This window comes from Platichthys flesus, chromosome 10 (assembly GCF_949316205.1).
Source record: "Platichthys flesus chromosome 10, fPlaFle2.1, whole genome shotgun sequence".
In the NCBI taxonomy this organism is placed as follows: Eukaryota; Metazoa; Chordata; class Actinopteri; order Pleuronectiformes; family Pleuronectidae; genus Platichthys; species Platichthys flesus.
Window position 1 is genome coordinate 8,344,860 of NC_084954.1, and position 18,614 is coordinate 8,363,473.

General features: G+C 41.8%; 2 protein-coding genes across 4 annotated transcripts; one reads left to right on the forward strand and one right to left on the reverse strand.

The window, feature by feature from the left end:
* Positions 1–189: 189 nt before the first annotated feature.
* Positions 190–10,460, forward strand: ahi1 (Abelson helper integration site 1). 3 transcript variants are annotated; one of them, XM_062397345.1, is made up of 27 exons: positions 190–258; positions 620–698; positions 1,227–1,345; positions 1,652–2,229; positions 2,351–2,439; positions 2,524–2,710; positions 2,921–3,113; positions 3,198–3,293; positions 3,373–3,558; positions 3,692–3,844; positions 4,172–4,304; positions 4,489–4,612; positions 4,783–5,012; positions 5,499–5,602; positions 5,689–5,807; positions 6,008–6,138; positions 6,244–6,384; positions 6,502–6,695; positions 6,809–6,851; positions 6,961–7,013; positions 7,255–7,372; positions 7,659–7,717; positions 8,096–8,161; positions 8,243–8,405; positions 8,498–8,583; positions 9,572–9,660; positions 9,824–10,460. In XM_062397345.1, the coding sequence occupies exons 2-27, from the start codon at positions 689–691 to the stop codon at positions 9,993–9,995; spliced, it is 3,636 nt and encodes a 1,211-aa protein (XP_062253329.1). In that variant the 5' UTR covers positions 190–258; positions 620–688; the 3' UTR covers positions 9,996–10,460. The 3 variants fall into 3 exon arrangements, with proteins under 3 accessions (XP_062253329.1, XP_062253331.1, XP_062253330.1); XM_062397346.1 differs by having other exon boundaries at positions 213–280; XM_062397347.1 differs by lacking the exon at positions 9,572–9,660 and having other exon boundaries at positions 9,824–9,958.
* Positions 10,455–16,841, reverse strand: slc18b1 (solute carrier family 18 member B1). The gene is made up of 14 exons (XM_062397351.1): positions 16,483–16,841; positions 16,205–16,332; positions 14,097–14,192; positions 13,933–14,006; positions 13,695–13,842; positions 13,372–13,528; positions 13,151–13,287; positions 12,959–13,060; positions 12,770–12,861; positions 12,189–12,284; positions 12,019–12,093; positions 11,812–11,905; positions 11,265–11,311; positions 10,455–11,162 (listed from the first exon to the last, which is right to left on the reverse strand). The coding sequence occupies exons 1-14, from the start codon at positions 16,511–16,513 to the stop codon at positions 11,105–11,107; spliced, it is 1,335 nt and encodes a 444-aa protein (XP_062253335.1). The 5' UTR covers positions 16,514–16,841; the 3' UTR covers positions 10,455–11,104.
* Positions 16,842–18,614: the final 1,773 nt, after the last annotated feature.

The following is an 18,614-nucleotide window of genomic DNA, read 5'->3' on the forward strand; positions in this document are numbered from 1 at the left end:
AAGGAACGAGGAGTATTAAAGTATAAGGAAAGGTGATTATTTAAGTATAAGGACAGAGGAGTATTAAAGTATAAGGAGTATTTGTGGTTTCAGGGCTACGCTGCTCTGTTAAACGTTGTGACGTACCTCCTGTCCTCCATTACCATTGGTGAACGTGCTCTCTGTTGTATTACGTCACGACGTTCATCCCGTTAACCGGTTGACTTGGAAACCGTCGCAGCGTCGCTGGTGGAGTTGGAGGAATCACAGTCACAGCAGGTAAACAACAGGGAAACAACAGGTAAACAACAGGGCCACACACAGTTACACCCTCACGGACACACGTGTTCTCGTGTTGGGATACATACGTGTGGACGCTGCTTCATTCCAAAGCAGCTGGTCGAGGAACCTACATCTTGCTGTGTCAAGCGAATTTAGCCTGTTAGCTATCGTTAGCACGTAGCGAGCTAGCTGAAGTCGCTAACGTTACCAAGCTTTTTCAACACTGGAGCCTAAACGTTCAGAAATACAACACAGACAACATTACACACAGTCAACCCTCACGTGACAAACCACTGGAGGACCAGCAGAGGGTTTTCTTGTGCAGCGTTAGCCTTATCCCTGTGTTTTTTATTTTTAGCATGCAAGCCCTCCTCCCTGGATTACTCTTGTTTTGCACTCAGGATGAGAGACACCACTGAGCCTGAGGATGCCAGCAGGTGAGCGTGGTGCTGTCCCTTCAACACTTTCATAATAACAATGGTAATAACTTTATGCATGTAGCATCTTTCAACAACCTTTACAAAGTGCTTCACAAAGAGGTACACACATAACAAATACAATAATGCAACACGATTTGAAGGTAATGGCAAAAGAAAATAATAAAAGAAACACTAGCGACAGCGAGAAGAATATTTGGATTACTTCAGTTGTAGTAAAAATACCACATCGAATGTTAAACAACATGTACAGCAAAACATTCTACCTTAATTTTGCCAGACCACTTTTCTTGTTGATGCTAGTGTTAACTTTAAATTTTTTATTCTCACATTGCACATAGTTTCATAGTTTCTATTCCATTCATATTTTCTACATTTCTTATATTCATAACTCATGTATTATGACCCTTCTCTTAAGTATTGCATGTCACTTATTACTTACTGAGGCCTGCTTTTGCCTCTTGCTGCTATAATATTGAAAATGACCCCATCGTGGGACTAATAAAGGATTACCGTGTCTTTTTACAGGTGAGAAGGACGACCGGGCAAAGAGCCGGGAGAGATTCAACGAAGTGTTCAAGAAATACACGGACACAGAAAAAAAGAAGTTGAAGAAGAAAAGCACTGAAACACCAGAGACCATTTTGGTATGTGTTCTTAAATCTGCAGCTCCATGGGCATGTTTGTGTTGGAGAACGTTACACCAGTTTTCCAAGATTTCATAGTTTAATGTTGATATGCTTCAAAGAAAATATTTAGCACTTGTAGAAAATGTCTTATAGCCATTTTAATCATCCTTATAGATTCTGTATGCAGTAGAACACACAGTATGTCTTGTATTAATCTCCTTCCTCAATGCAAATCTCTATAATGGTTGAAATCATATTAAAGGGGAATAGAAAAACACATCTTTTGACATTTCTTTGCTTTATGTCCAATTTCCTTCCTTTTAGCTTCAGAATCTAAAAACAAATCTCAGCCTGGTGAAGGACACAGAAGAGGATGAGACCATCCTTCAGAACACATATCACCCTGAGGATGGCAGCCCTCGCTACACCAAGAACAAAAGGAGAGAGAAGGACGTTGCTAAAAAAGTTAATATCAACAGCAGTAGAAATGAAGAGGAGATTCAAACATCAAATACCAAGAGGAAGAGTAAGAGGGGGCTTCCCCCCCTCCCTGTACCCGAGGACAGCAGTTACATCCAGAAGGATAAAGGGGCCGCCAAGTCTGAGATTCCTTTTGAGCCAGATGATATTGGTGGTAGAAAAGAACCAAAGCGAAAAAGTAAAAAGGGGAAAAGTAAAGGAGATTCAGAGGCAAAAGCAGAGACCCAGGTAGAGGATGCTGAGGACAAGCTGCTGCACGAATACCAGCAGAGGATTGCACAGGAAGAAGAGAGCTCTCCAAAAAAGACAAAAGTCAAGACAGAAGAAGGAAGCGCTGTGTCCCAGAATGTTTCACTGAATAATGACGTTGGGAAGAAGAAAAAGAAGAAGCTAAAATCTGTAGTGACAGAGTCAGATTTGGGGTGTGTGCACCTTTTAATATATTACATGTAGATTTGTTGTGTTTTTACATTCAGCAGTAGGGCTGTAGGATTCAGTTTTTAACGGATTTTAAAGTACAATTCTGGATTAATGCTCTGTCAGGGAACAAGATGACGGTGCAGACCAGGATGCTGATGTGGAAAACCAAACAGAACCCAAGGGAAAGAAAAAAAAGAAGAAGAAAAAGCACGGTAACTTAAGTTTCAGGAAATCATTCATAAAGTTCTAAAATGTTGTTTGGATGTTGATGAATTTTATATTTGGTCTTTTTTCAGTTGTCAAAGAAGAGAGTGAAACTGAGGCAGAAGAACCACAGAAACCAACGTTTGATGACAGCCTTGTGCTGGCAGTGTCTGTTCACAGAACAGATCGCCTCAAAACAGACCTGCTGATCTCACACCCAATGGTGAAGATCCATGTTGTTGATGAAATCACTGGACAGTATGTGAAGAAGGAAGACTGGTGAGAAGGGACACTTTTTATGTGAAGTTATGTTTTTTCATCTGTCATTGCAGGATCTAGGTATGCATAAATTAGTTTAAGGTCTAATTTCAATATAATCCTGACTGGAAGATGTTTGAATGAATATACAAAATTAACAGTGAGTCCAGTTTTCTTGAGTTTTTTCTGTAGTCTCATAGTGCATTCATTTGTATTTCCCTTGTTTTATAGCCATAGACCAGTTTCCTCATTCTATGAGCAGGAGAACGTTGACCACATTCTGCCCATCATGACTCAACCTTTCGACTTCAAGAAAAACAAATCAATCGTCCCCGAGTGGCAGGAGCAGATCATATTCAACGAGCGCTTTGGCTACTTTGTCGAACAAAAGGGAGAAAGCCCCAGAGTCTTACTTTTTTTTGAGGTAAGAGACATTTCAAGTGGAAAGACTTGGCCAATTTCAACAATGCTGCCAATAACTGTTTATCATTTCAAATGTTTTATAAAGGTCCTGGACTTCATTAGCATGGAAGAAGCAAAAGCGAACTTTGATGTCAACAAGCAGGAACGAGGATTCAGGAAGATTGCATGGGCGTTCCTCAAGGTATTGTACTGACACTTAGAAAAAGATGTTCAGTCTTCATTTTGATCGCTTAATCACTTTTCCATTTCCCTTTGTTTAGCTTGTTGGCACAAATGGTGTGCTGAACATCGACAGTAAACTCCGTCTGCAGCTCTTCTGTCCTCCGCCGCGCGCAAAGAGACAACCTAAAACAATAGAGGTGGTTGAGTGGTGGAGGAAGTTCCCAAGACACAAATATGCATCCACCCTTTATGTGACAGTGAAAGGCATTAAACTCCCTGAGCATGTAAGTTAGTTGTTGATTGTGTTTAACTTTATAATGTCTTACATTTCATTACTATAGTTACTTTTTCGTATATTTTGATGTAAAGTTGAAGAAATGCCTTCAGTAGATTCAGCTCGGTGCTTTTGTTATGCAGGTGGACCCGTGTATCCGCTCCATGATGGCGCTGCAGGAGGAGAGAGGCAGCACCTCATACAGTGAGCTGCAGAACGAGGTCACCAAGAGGAGCCTGAATCAGCCTCTCGACAGCAAGCCGCAAGTCCTGAGATGGAGCAGGCTGCCTGGTCAGGTCGGTACAGTTAACAGACGAATTGCCACAGGACAATCAGGGTTATGATGCAATAAACCAGTCTGGTCGAGTATAACGAATCATTCTCGGAGACCATTTTAATCTGCATTCGTCGTAAGACACGAGCTTCATCAGCAGACTGGATAGTGTGAGGCAAAGACTTTGCAGAAACTTAAGAAGTTTTAAAAAATGTTCTGCCCTTTCAGGCTACATCTGGCCCTGAAGTAGACTAAAACCACCTCAGATCAGTTTGCTTATTCTGTCTGTTCATGACTGTGCTCAGACATGTTAAACTACACAAGCCTTATGAGTGTTTCTCTACTAAAGGTCTGTCGAATTCCCAACAAGCCCATGCTGACGTTTCGTGGTGGTCAGATGGGCTGTTTCACGGTGCTCTTCTCTCATGCTGGCACAATACTGGCTGCTGCTTGTGCCGACCGAGATTCTTTCCCTGTCGTAGGTAAGCCACGCCTCCCCTGCGGCGGCTCCTCTTGACTGCTCAGCATAAATCTCCAGCCAATTAAGTTTTTTTGCACATAGTAGTCACAAACATCAATGGGAAGGACCTCAGGCATAAGCAATATTCAAACATGCACAAAAAATATGCCTTTTAAAAAATTAACCTGGGTCATTTGCTGTTTCAGTGTATGATATTCCCTCGGGCAAGATTTTGGCTGCCTTCAGCGGTCATCTGAAAATAGTCTATGATCTCTGCTGGTCCAGAAACGACCAGAGACTTCTGTCTGCCTCCTCTGATGGAACCGTCAGGTAAGTAAAATGACGAATAGCACTGATAGGGAAGGACTTAAAGAAACTGTGTATGAGATCTTACTGCTGGTGACTGAATTGCAATTTGTACTTGTGCCTCTTGGTGGAGTTTCATCACATTACTGCATTTGCATTCAAATTAATATGTGCATGACGTTCATTTCTGTCAGAGAGTGGAATGTGGAGAGGCTCCTGGGAGCGGCTCAGAAGGTGCTCCCTCATCCGTCCTTCATGTACTGTGCTCAGTACCACCCCACAGCCCAGAACCTGGTGGTGACCGGGGGCTACGACAGTCTGGTGCGAGTGTGGAGGCTCGACGTTGACGATGTGAATGGCCAGCTGCTGCAGGAGTTTGAGGGTCACGGCAGCTTCATCAACACCATTTGTTTCGACTCTGAAGGTAAGAGGTTCCCAGTGCACTGTGTATATGTGTGAAAGCTCTATTTGAAGATAAGCAATCTGTGTACCTGGCCTCTAACCCACTTCGAGATCGGCCTCCTGCCACCAACCTTGTAGACGATGAGAATCAAGGCATCCTCTTCCGTAATGTTTGGGTTTTCAATGTTTGGTGTTAAACACCAATATGGTGGGGATTTGCAAGACTTAAGAAACACTGACCATTATAAACTTTGTTATTTTTGGATAGATTTAGATTTCTTTGGTCTGTTCTATCTACATTTTTCTTTATATCTTTTAATCGCATCCAAATTTCAATCAGCACATGCATTTGATCCTTTCTGAAAAACAGGACAAAATCTAATTTTCCTTATTTAAATTAATTTGTGCGCTGTTACAAAATTAGATGCATTATTCTTAGCATCTTTAGTTTGATCATGTGTCTTCAGTTAGCCAACGTTTTTCCTTTTGCTCTGTTTGTCATGATCAGGGATGAGAATGTTCTCTGCAGACAACACAGGCCTCATCATTGTCTGGAAAACTGCAGTGAATGACAGCAGGCAGCAGCCATGTCATCGCTGGTGCATAGAGAAGGTATTGGTCATTTCACATACTGTATCGTGAGACTTTAGAGAAATATTTATCTGTAACCTCAATTTCTATGTGTTGTCAACTGGCAGAAGATCGATGAGAGTGACCTCCGCGGCATTCCCATCAACAAGCTGCAGCTTCATCCAAACGGGCGGTGCCTGCTGATCCACGCCAAAGACAGTGTCCTGAGGATGATGGACCTGAGGATGTAAATATAAGACCAAACCATATAACTCCAATCTGAAGTGATAGAAATACATGTTTGATAAAGGAAAGAAAAAAAGAGACAAAACAACTATTAATTATATAACTAAAAATTGTGAATGTATCATAGTGTTTCCTGTATTATGACGTGTTTGAATCTGAATATAGATATTTATTTCTAACCAAATGAAAATCCTTTCTCAGCCTGGCTGTAAAGAAGTACACCGGAGCCACAAACTACAGAGAGAGAATTTATAGCACTTTCACACCATGTGGGAACTTCCTCTTCTCTGGCAGTGAGGATGGGATGGCGTACGTCTGGAATGTAGACACAGGTTCGGGTCACGTCCTATTTTCCTGTAATCAAGGAGCCAGTGCGTTCTGAACAGATTTGTCAGTTATCTACAAGATGGCTTCACCCTGTTTTCTTTTCTTGCCAGGTGACCAAGTTGCAGTGTACTCTGAGCTTTGTTATCCCACTGCCCTCCACGGTGTGTCCTTCCACCCTCACGAGAACATGGTTGCTTTCTGTGCCTTCGGTCAGAGCCAGCCCGTCCATGTGTACCTCTATGACCGCAAAGGTTTGTAATAAAAAACAAAAACAGATAAAAACTATTTTTATCAGTGGCTCCAGCCCATAGCAAAGTGTTGATTTTGAAATACACTGAGCTAAAACTATGTCTTGCTGTACCCCATAGTGTCCCAGCTGGAAGTTCACAATATACAAGCAGTGAGCAGATCAGCGTCCACAGACACCAGAACTGTCAGAAACACCCCGGATCCCCTGGCGTCCCAGGACAGATCTGCTGCCTCAGCCATGGATCAGATTGCACAAGCAGCAAGACTCGAACTGAAATTGCAGTGTGTTAAAGAACAACTGGATTCAGTCCTTGTAAATACGCAGCCTCTATTACTTTGACAAACATTTGCTTAGTGTTGCTCAAATTCATAATTTCAGTCAGAAAGGGTATGGACAAAAAACTCACCCTGTCAAAACATTTCTAGGAACCACGAAGGTCTTCAACATCTGGATACCTGTATGAGCAAGGTACTGTGTGCTCAGCTTTGGACGCTACGTCTGGATTCATCTGCTTATGCAACACTGTTGTCTCTTCATTTGCGTGGAACAAACAGTGTCTCGTGTTTTTGCTTTGCAGACAAAATGGACTTTATTCAAACGGGGAGAAGCTTAACATCAGAGGCCGGAGCAGTGAGTAGTTTGATCTATAGTCCCTAAACGTCCCTGACACTTGGTCTAAATTGAACATAGCGAGATGGGCCGTTTTTTAACCTTTTCGTTGATTACTCAGAGAATAACTCGTGTATCTTGATGAATTCACCTCAAAATCATGCTCATTTAGGGGATTCAATGTAAAAAATATCATTGCTATTAACTGCTCTTTTGAAAGTTAAATAAACTTGGGACTGAACTCCAGCTCTTTTCTTTTCAGACGGGATTAAGTGCCTCTTTACCGCCTCCCTCTCTCCTGTCGCCACACTCCAAGCTGCAGTTCTCTGGTTCTGTGGCGGAGCAGCTTATCCCCCAGGCAGCGCTCAGCACCCACAGTCGTAAGTGGCCTTTTTAAATTAATCACGTAGTGCTTGGCTTTACTGCAAGAACGCAAATATTTCAAAGGTCAAGAATTTTTCCAAAGATTATGGCTGAACAAAGTTTAGCACTTGGGTGAACAAGAGCTCCCAGCAAGTCTCCTGAAGCATGAACTACATACACAGAGAAAGAGAGGGACCTCTTGTGATTCTGACATGCATCCGTAAGAGATCTCTGCAAACGCAAGTCACAGGGTTGTGTTGACATATTCATGCTCACTCTTTGAAGTTTTCCTTGTACTTACAGGCAGGTTCACTTCAGTGGGTCAGCGTCTGAAAGGAGCTTCGTCCCTCAGGCTGCAGGCGGTAAGGCTTCTTTCTTTTCTTTCCTTTTTCATTCTGATAATGGACAAAACTGCACAAATGAAACAGTCTTCTCAGAATTGCTACTAGAGGATTTAGCTTTTAAGAAGCAGATTATCAAGTTGAGTTTGAGTTTTATATGCATTTTGGTTTTAAATGTAGGTTTATACATGTTTCTCTGTTTTTCTCGAGTCCTCTTTTTGTTCTGTATATTTTTTTGATTTAAATAATACCCACCGGTCCTGTTCCCCTTGTAGTTTACTCACTGGTTTGAGATTTGTTTTTGAATCCTCCCTAAATCTTTACTTAGATTTCAGTGGTTTTATTTTACCTCCCTCACAAGAGCGATCATAAGAAGAATGTTCTTCTCTTCTCCTTCAGACTCTTCCTGACGACTTTTCTTCAGGTGCACATGTGGAAACTGATTCTACTCCTGTGCAGCAAGTAGTAAGTATCCACTGAAGCTGTGACCTCACTCACTCGCTCAAACAGCCTCATGATTGTAATCCACCTCTGTTTGTCTCACAGGTTGTCTCGCTTTACGACTACAGAGCCGATCGCTCTGATGAACTGACCTTACGTTGCGGTGATGTCATCCACGTGCTGTACAAGGACAATGACAACTGGTGGTTCGGACGCCTGGTCAACGGACAGCAGGGATATTTTCCGGTGTCCTATGTTTCTGATCAGAGTAAGTTGAAGATGTTTTAATGCGGTAGATGGGCACTATTCTGACAATGTAAATGAACCCACTACAAATGACTTATTTTTTTATTGTTGTAGGAGATTTCAGTGAAGAGGTGACTCAGTCCACGGAAGCACACGCAGCCTTGTCTGAAGGGACTATAGAGAGGTCCACACCAACCAGGGTAAGAAGGAATAACACAGTTGATTTAACTCTTCATTTTTTGGGAACTAACTGTTGAAACAGTGTGTGGATGTGATGGGGTTTGCATTTCCAGTCACCTGATACACTATATGGCCACCTACAGGAGCTTTTATGACATCCCACTCTAAAACCATAGGCATTGGTACGAAGTTGGTCCCCCCTTTGCAGCTATATCAGCTTCCTCTCTTCAGGGAAAGCTTTCTACAAGATTTTCCAGTATGTCTGTTAGAATCTTTGCCCAATGAACCAGAAGAGCATCTGTCAGGGTCACACACACTGACGTTGGATGCTTTTAATCTCTGTCCTAGATCATCCCAATAGTGTTTGATGAGGTTGAGATAATGTTTAATTGTGGCCAGTCAAATTTCACACCAATCTCACCCAACCATGCTTTTAGTGACTTTACTCTGTGCACTGGGGCAGAGTCATGCTGGAACAGGAAAGAACATTACCAAAACTGTTCCCACTAAGCTGGAAGCAAAGAATTGTAAAAAAATTCTCGGTAAACTGAAGCATTAAGATTTAATTTAACTGGAATTAATGGTCTAGTCCAACAAATGGAAACAGGACTGAGTGAAACACCTGAATTTTACCATTAAGAGTTGGCCCGATACCTTTTTCCATGTAGTGTATCTTACTCTTGTGTCTATGGTGCCTCTGTTTCTCTTTGGTAAAGGCTTACTTCACCTCAAATCTGTCTTTAAACCCTTTAACAGCCGCATCAGGCCTGAAACGCTTAGAAGAACTATAGCTTTGGTTAACTGGAATTCATCAAAAGAAAAATAATATGCCGTGATTTTGTGACAACAATTTAACCACATACAATTTGCGTTTGTCGCCTCAGAAAGGCGTGTGGTTGAAATGTCCATGCAGAAGACTTGGCAACGACTTTCTGTATGGTGTGTGTCTGTCTGGTGCGCGGTGTTTCTCTCTCTTTTACTATCCTTCTCCTGGTCGTCTTTTCCAAGGTGTCTGCTGCAATTAGTTCTTCTGGGGAACTCAGGTTTCTTTCTGAGCCGGCCCTCTCTGACACTGAACCTGAGCTGAGTGTTACCAAGTAAGTGACTTACTTTCCTTAAATACTCTGGACTATAGTCAGAGGACCCCGGGTACTAAACATTGTATGAGCCGCTGATCGTTAAATGTTGGTCTTCTTAAAGCAGAGCAGGACTTCATTTTTTTTTACTGACTGACATAATGATGGTATGATTTTTCCACAGAGCTAGAAGGAAAAAGAAGGTGAAAAAGCCTGGAGTCCCTGCTCTGTCCTCTCAGGCCACATTCTCAGATGCAGATGTTTCAGGGTTGACCAGCAGCAGCAGGAGGAGACGCAGACCTCTCCCCAAGAGGCCGACAGGGTCCACTAACGGTGCCTTTGAGCCGGATACTTAAACTCATGGACACTTGATGGTTTTGAACTTTTTATAAATTTTTCCTAAAATTCCTAAAAGTTTTTTTTTTGGTTAGATTTTTTTATGTTGTGGAGTCAATATTTTTATATTTACTAATAGGGCAATAAAATGTTAAATTTTGTTCATAAAATCTCTTTATATCTAAATTTTTACAAATCTGAGAATTCCTGTCATGTTTTGCATAGAAAAAGATGTAATAATGTAAAATAATTACTATTGTATCAATGATATATTGATGTCATTTTTCCTGCCAATATATCTAACAGTGTTGTTCTATTTTCTTAGCGTGTAACAGATTAAAAGTTTATATTCACCATTTCCCCACAACTATAAAAATATAGATTATTCATATCTACATGTTTGTTTCTCTCTTTCCAAATGATTCGTTTGTAAAGCCACATTATTTATATATATAAATATTAAAAAAGCCAAGTTTATTGCAAATTTTCTGTTTATTTCAAAATGGTTTTAAAGAATTTCTTACATAAATACATTTATTCTTGTTTGCGTTTTCATTTATTCATCAAACAGCACCGTAAGATATAACAAATTAAACTGCAATATATATGACGTTAAACTGTATATCATGTTAGCTGACAGATCTCTTCAAAGACATTACAAACATGGTTCTTCTCCTTCATGTCAGTGGTTATGTGGCCGGCAGCTCTTGAAATCCAAGACATGTGATTTAGAAAACTAAGATGGTTAATTGAGCCGGGCTGCAGAACAAAAAGCAAATCTACTTGGGGTTGGAATGTGGTTGACTAAGATCTGTTAGTGTTACATTCATCCACAGGGTAATTTGAACGGCAGCATGAAATCATAATCATGTAAATTGAATCTGCTTTGTTTCATGGTTGATAGAACCTAACTATAAAACAATTCAGAGAAACATAATTATACTATTATAAAAAAAACAAGCACAACAGAAAATATTTATACAACCCAAGTAAAAATCATGACAATCTCTGCAAAAGAATCTCATAATAATAAAAACCCAATTTGATTAACTGGCCGATGGACACAAGGATGACACATTAGGCTCGCATTGTTTTCAGTGTAGCGAACACTCCAGTGTTTGTGAGGCTCTCATTCATTCAAGAGAGGAGTGATCTCATCCGTTTGTCTGCTCCCATCTTCTGAAACCCTTTAATTCAAGAAGGAGATGAAGAATTAAAACCCTGTACGTTCAAATAAAGTTCCAAATATTATTCACTACTTAAATATAACATCATAGATTAAAGATTACCTTTGTTGTGGTCGTTGAACGAGATAATACACAGCGAGGAGAAAGGCCTGAGGGAAGAGCAGACAGAGTTTCATGTGATCAGCTGCTGAGAAGGAAGAATCACAACCCTCTTTCTTTACCGATCCTTAAGCCCTGAGCCATTTACAGGCATGTCAGTGTTTTATCTTGAATTAAAAGAAAATGTAAATGCACATGAAGGAGAAGAACCATGTTTGTTACAGTGTCTTTTAAGAGATCTGTCAGCTAACATAATATACAGTTTAACTTAATACAGATTGCACTGTAATCAGTTATATCTTATGGTCCTGTTGATGAATAAATTAAAATGCAAATACATCGTTTCTGCAAAAGTTCTCACATTTGCAAAAACATAACTACAGATTCCTCCATTATCACTTACATCAGTCCGGCTCTAGTTCTTGTGGACATTGTGATAAAATACAAACTGGATCATTGATAAACCAATCAGTGTTAAAGACATAATAAGTTTGTATTGTTTATATGTTTCCTCACATAAGTCTTCATGTAAACACAAACTGACACTTACTGCCATAAACGCCAGGCCTCCTTGGATTGCAGCCGCCCACTGGAAGTTCAGGTGCTGAGTGAGAAGACCACCGACTACTGGGCCATAAAACATCCTTTCAAAACAAAACAAATGCACACTTTGAAATAAAAACCACAACATTTAAAAACCAAAAGGAAAGTACGCAGATTTTGCTTTAGGATGTCGGTAAAAATCACAAAAACTCACCCAAATGACCAAACTGCACCAAACAGCCCAGACACCATTCCAAGAGTACTTAGTCCTTCTTGAAATCCATTTTCACTGCAAAGTAAAATCATTTGGAACATGCATTACCTTGCATTAGGTAGGAAAAAACACCAGGTCACAAATGTAGGTTCACATGTGAAGCCACTTACTATGCACATGTGATGATCTCGGGGAACGTGGGGAGTGCAGTAATGCCCAGAGAAAACCCAATGACACAGAGCATGAGCACCAGTAGCCACAGCTGACTGGGAAAACAGCACACAAACCAGTTCATGTCATTAACCTACGAGAAGATATTCATGAAATATGCTGCAACTCCCCCACAGCCGCCGCTGGAGAAAGTTCGTACATTGTAGAAAAGAGTGTCACAGTATTTCAGTAGTTAATATATTCCTCTTCCTTATGCTGGTTTAGCTTAGCATGCAGACGCAGGAAGCCTGATTTCTACAATCAATACATTTCATATTGATATTTCAGATTAGGGCTAGGTTGATTGGAGACTCTGAGTTGAATTGGTTTGGTCCAATGGTTGGTTGGCCCTGAGAAACACTGGCGACCTGTCAAGGACGTGGGTTAGGGTTAGCCGTAAGCTAACAATCTCCTGTCCATAGGCTCAGACATGAGATAGTTCTGAGCTCTGCATCTAACTCTGGACGAGAAAGCGGAAAAACGCATGTCAGACTTTGATCCAACTAAGGATTGTTAAGTTCCACCTGTGGCCCATGTTCACCTCTGGATGTGAAGGAAAGGAACAGGGCCGAGGAAACAGAACCCGACTGCTGTGGCCACACCTCCCGCCACCATGAACGAGCTCCTCGTGGCCTGATGAACACACACACACACACGCACAAGTAGGAATATTACTTATGTTTAAACTGATACATTAAATTACACTTTAGGATGTTGAACTCATACTCACCGGATATTTATCAGTGAAATAACCCATCACCGGCGATGCGAGACAGTACGGCAACGAAAAACCAAGCAAGATGAGTCCCACGTAGCCGGGCGACAGACCAAACTAAGTACATTAGGTAGGAAACTTTTTTGTGACACACACAACATCTTTACAACTGCAGAAAGGGGACTTTACTGGAAGGATGAAACTTACCGTCTCAATGGCAAACAAGGACAACGTGGCGTCCAAGAAACCCAAACCTGCACTTAGTGTGAATATCACAAAGCAGATGAGGACTATTTTCACTTGGGAGAGAAGCCGAAAGAAGGAATCCTTTGAGGGGTCTGCGTCTGCGGAGAGAAGAGCAGTTCATGGTTTTAATTTAAATGTCTTAAAAACGTCACAGTAATTTACTGAACTCTTAAAGCTGCTACCTATGGTTGGCAAGATGTAAATGTTGAAAGGAACCATGAGCAACAGGAAACCACCGAGCAACATGAACGGGACCTCATATCCAAACAACTGATAGAGCCACCCTCCCAGTGGAGGCCCCAGAATGAGACCGAGTCCTGTGAAAATCTCCAAACTACCCTGAGGAGAGACAAAGGAAGAATTACACACACATTTCAAATTCGTACTTTTCCAGTGAAAAAGAGAGCTCCAAAACATCAACCCTGACAATAAGGCTTTTATTGTTTCGCTCATGATGCTTATGTCCAAATTACATACCAGACAGACATGGGTTCTCTGCACTCACCAAAACAGTCGCCACATTGTGTGGGAATATTTTAGCTGACACCGCAAAAGAGGAGGTCATGGCGGCGGCGAAGCCCACGGCGTCGATGGACCTCACTACAAAGCACAGGGTGATGAAGGCAGGTCCTGCAGGAACCCGGTCAAGCAATCTGAGAGAGACGAGCGGCTGATAAGGAATGAATGAATCAAGACTGGATCAGCTGCAAGCTGCTGGGTCAAGAGAGGGTGGTGACACTTACCCAAACACAATGGTGCAGCCCGACGACACAAACAGTCCTGCAATGAGCATAAACTTTGCACCAATTTGGACGATCTGAGGCGACAAAGAATTTGTGACAGTTACTCTGCAGCACGTTGCCCTGAAAATAACACAATGTGATAAGAAATGATGGCATATACTCACATATCTTCCCATTATCAATGAACCAAACAAATTGCAGACAGCGTAGCAGCCAAATATGAGGCCAATGACTGTTTGACTGGCTCCTTTCTTCACCGCCTGCGTAGACAACGTATTTGTGTATTTGTCTTCAACAGGTCTCAATAGGAATGATTATCACACACAACGCTATGACAACCAAGGAAGAATGTGCCTCAGTCCATATCCACCAAGGCCCTGCAGTCTCCCAATGAAACCACATTTAAATTCACTGGAATCCGATTTTTATTCAGATCTGTACCAGCAACCAACCAATTGTTTTCATCATCAATGATCAGCGATCAGATTGATTACATTCTTGATTCACTGATCATTGTTTGGTCTAAAAAGCTCAAGGAAAAAGTTAAGAAAAAACATTAAGACATGAAAGACTAAAGAAAAGCAGCAATTTATCACATATTTTTGCTTGAAGTTGGTTCAAAGTAACTGATTGTTAAAATAGCTGTCAATTCATTTTCTTATTTTAGTTGACTAATCAACTAGTTTGGAACTCAGTGGAGTTCATACCTTTCCAGCAAGGCCCAAAAGTCTCCTTCTTAAACCACATTTAAAATCAGGAGATCTGAATTTTTTATCTGGATCTGCACCAAATTTCCAAAACTCATAAATATTATATATATACCTGGATATTTGTTGCTGTTGTTGTCCATGTTGACCCATGGACAACCCCACGTCCCTGGGTCATGAGTAGAAATCTTGGCAAGATACTGAACCCCTAAAATGGCCCCTCATAAATGCTGAGTGTTCTAAAAATGTGAGTCGCTTTGGAGAAAAGTGTCAGCTAAATGACATGTAATGTAATGTCATATGTCATGTGCTGATCAGGTATCATTAAACCTGCTGACTGTGCCTGTCACGTCTCTGCAGCGAGCAACACAGAGACGATCATTCACGCGCCTGCAGGGAGACTTCCACGTGTGACACATGATTCACACACATTCATTCACTCCACACAGAGTTATTAAAGGGGATTAGTGGAGGTTGTCTAAGCATCGGTTCAAAGCTCCCTCCGCCCAATGCAGTGCTGGACGCAAATATTTACAACTCTGATCATGTGTATCAGCTGGAGTGTCATATAGTTTACAACAAGCCATTGTGCAATCAAATCTTACACAAAAACAGAAAATGTCAAAATTGGATTTGATTGTGTTCCCAATGTCCACATGTACAACTCCTGATGACAACACGACACTGGACGACTGAGAACCAACGCACACATTTCCTGTATTTGTCTTGTGTTGTCGTCACCCCATTAACACAATATATCAAACACGCGGGGGAAAGGTCAACATTGTGTATATTTCAATGCAGATATCAGGCGTGAACTCCCCTTAAATTGCTTTGTGTTGTTATCAGATTTGTTTACATGTGGTTGTATTGTTCTTAAACACAAATTACTTTGTTCATAATGGTTGTGTTGCTTTTGTTTGATTAACTTGTGTAAGGTTTCTTTTAACCCTGCACTACAGGAAGTTGTCAATGTCAAATTAACTAAACTCTTCTTCCTTAATCCTAATATTGCACATCAGATATTATAATTTCTTTTACTGATAAATATAGAATTGGTGAAATTGCTTAATTTAGTTTATCAGTTACTTTTCAGCACATTTTTACAACACACCAATAACCAAATACCGTGATAAGTTTAGTCACTATAATCGTGATACAACTTTTTTCACACTGTTTCATCTCTATATTCTTTTACTTTCACGTTGTTTTAACTCTGCATCACTTGGACTTTACATGTCAGTTGCAATTCTGCCAACAGAAATACATCCAAATGCAAACGCATGTGGAAAAATAAAATGAAACAATACTTTATAAAAGCACCAGGAGAATATTTTGGAATAAACTGAACTTTATGACTGATTTAAGCAAATCAAACACAGACAATGTGAAAATCAGACAGCAAATATGATCTAAATCTGTTCCACCAGTGTGTCTAATAAGGCATTAATGTTTAACTACCCATGAAGTGATTATTGTTGTATAGCTCACCGCAGCTTTATGAGGACAATAGATGATATTCATGAATGAGAAAAGCCGTGATGACCTGGTTGCTTCCATCTTACCTCAGTGGGGAAGAAGGGGCCTAATATGGAGTAACACATCATCGAGCTGAAGTTCACGGATGCCATGGATATTAAAGTGAGGAGCTGCCTCCTCGTCATGCGGCTGGAGGGAGCGCGTGTCGGCTCCTCTGGCGGGACACAGAACACACAGGTGAGTTCACTGTCATCTCACACTGGAGGACACGGGGGACAGCTCAGGCTGAAGGGGAACTCAGCTGCTGATGTTTGTTTTATGGATCGTTACTCTGAGACAAACTGTTGAGAAGAAGCTCACCGACCTGTTTGCTGGGGGTCCTCGACCGCTTCCATTGTGACTCCTCTGGGCCTCGGGTGGAAGGTGAGATGATGAGGTTCTTCACATGACGGAGGAGACGAATCTGTCCGCTCCGCTACAGACCTCCGAGTCACCGACAGGGTGCCGAGTGACTGGGAGCTCCGCCATGAAGTCAAGTTTCAACAGCTGCACCCCTGTCAGTCGCTCATCCACTCAAACATCCGTACACGCCTTCACAATAAGAGCCTCAGCTTCCGGTGGACATGTATAAACAGTCAACATTTGATAACAAGAAGTTAGTTCACATAACCATTATATTCAATCAGGAAAAATCTTAACAATAATAACAATATATTATATGATCAACTTTATTGAATCATGTCTAACAACAATAATCAATCGATTTAATTAGAATTCGAATTCCTGCCTCACCACCGTGCCACCTGCAATACCAGTATTCCTAGTTCCACCTCCTCTGATACTCGTGCGGCTGCTACTACTGCTGCACTGTGTGCATGTGTGCAATGCAGTGGGCCCCCTCTGCTGGCAGGAGAGTGCTAATGCACTGTTCATTTTGCCTTGGTGGGAAGGGTCCTTGAGGCTTGGGGCGCCTGCTTGGCCGACAAACCTCCTCCACATTGCCGCTGATGACAAAGGTCGTGATCCTTTCATACCCCAGAGGAGTCGGTTACTGCAAAGTGACGGGGTGAAGCAAGAAGTCATCCTTCTTCAGTCAGGGGTCGGTTGAGGTGTGGCTGCGGCTGCGGCTGCGGCTGCGACTGCGCTTGCAGAGACTGCAGTACCTGGATAGGGAGGATTCACATTCCTAATCTGAATGTTGATGGACCCATCTATGGCGCTGAAGGAGGGGGGTAAAGTCCTTGGCAGACTTGGCTTTAGAGTCTGCATCTGCATGTGCTCGTATCTGCTTCTGCATCTGCAGCTGCATCTGTTGCTGCTGCTGCTGGATTTGTTGTTGGAGCCGGGCTGTGGATGGGAGCGATGGGAATGTTGGCCGTACAGGGAGGATTGACTCCTGCCACTACTGATGGCCCCATAACTGGACAAGCTAAACACCTTTTGAGTTTTATGACAATTGAAGGCTAGCACAGGTTCTTTTTCATGTTTGGAAAGGGAGGGTGGAGAGAATTCAGCTGCACTACCACTTCACCAATAGATGTCCCTAAATTTGACACACTGAACCTTTAAACTCAAATAAATGACATGATGAATAAGCTCAAAGGCGTCAACTACTTGGCCTTTTAGGGAAAGAATTCAATGCAAGGGAAAGTGAAGTAACTTTTCTTAGTACATTTATCATTAAGTTGAAGGTAAAACAATTCAATATGCAAGTTCGTGTTCGTTTCGGCCGCTGATGCCTACCTGTTGATCGTCAGGGGTCCAGATGCCACAGGTGATCTGTCTCTCCAGGTTAATCTCTGAGGACCAGTGTCTCTGTCCACTGACTGAGCCAACTAACACGAAGCCGTCTCGGTACGCGATGAGGGCCTGAGTGCCGCCATGTGACCAGGTAAAGTCACTCACCTGGTGGAAAAGAAATGTTCACGGTCAATTTGTGTTTGTGTAACTACCATAATTATACAACAACGATGTATCCTGGTCTACTTTTTCTGTATCAAATTCTTAACAATGTATTACTTTATCATATGTGATATTTTTCCAGTTCGAGTTCATTAAAGTTAGTATTAAAAAACATTTTAAGTTTGAGATCTACATCTGCAGGGCTCTCATAGCTTTACCTGGGCTCCTCTGTCATTCACTAACTCCACAGACCATCTTCCTTCATACTGGATCCACACAAAAATCCCTCCCTCCATATCGCAGGTGGCCAGCTTCTGAAAGGGCTCAGACCAACGCACCAAGACAACCTATGTCATAACACATAACACTGCGACTGTTACTATTTTTTACAAGCGCCGGTGGCTGCCCGCACAGAGGAATAAATTATTAATATCTGGCATGAGCATAATGGCTTTCACCTGCAAAAGAAGAGGTCATGGCGGCAGCGAAGCCCACAGCGTCGATGGACCTCACTACAAAGCACAGGGTGATGAAGGCAGGTCCTGCAGGAACCCGGTCCAGCAGTCTGAGAGAGAGACGAGCGGCTGACGAGGA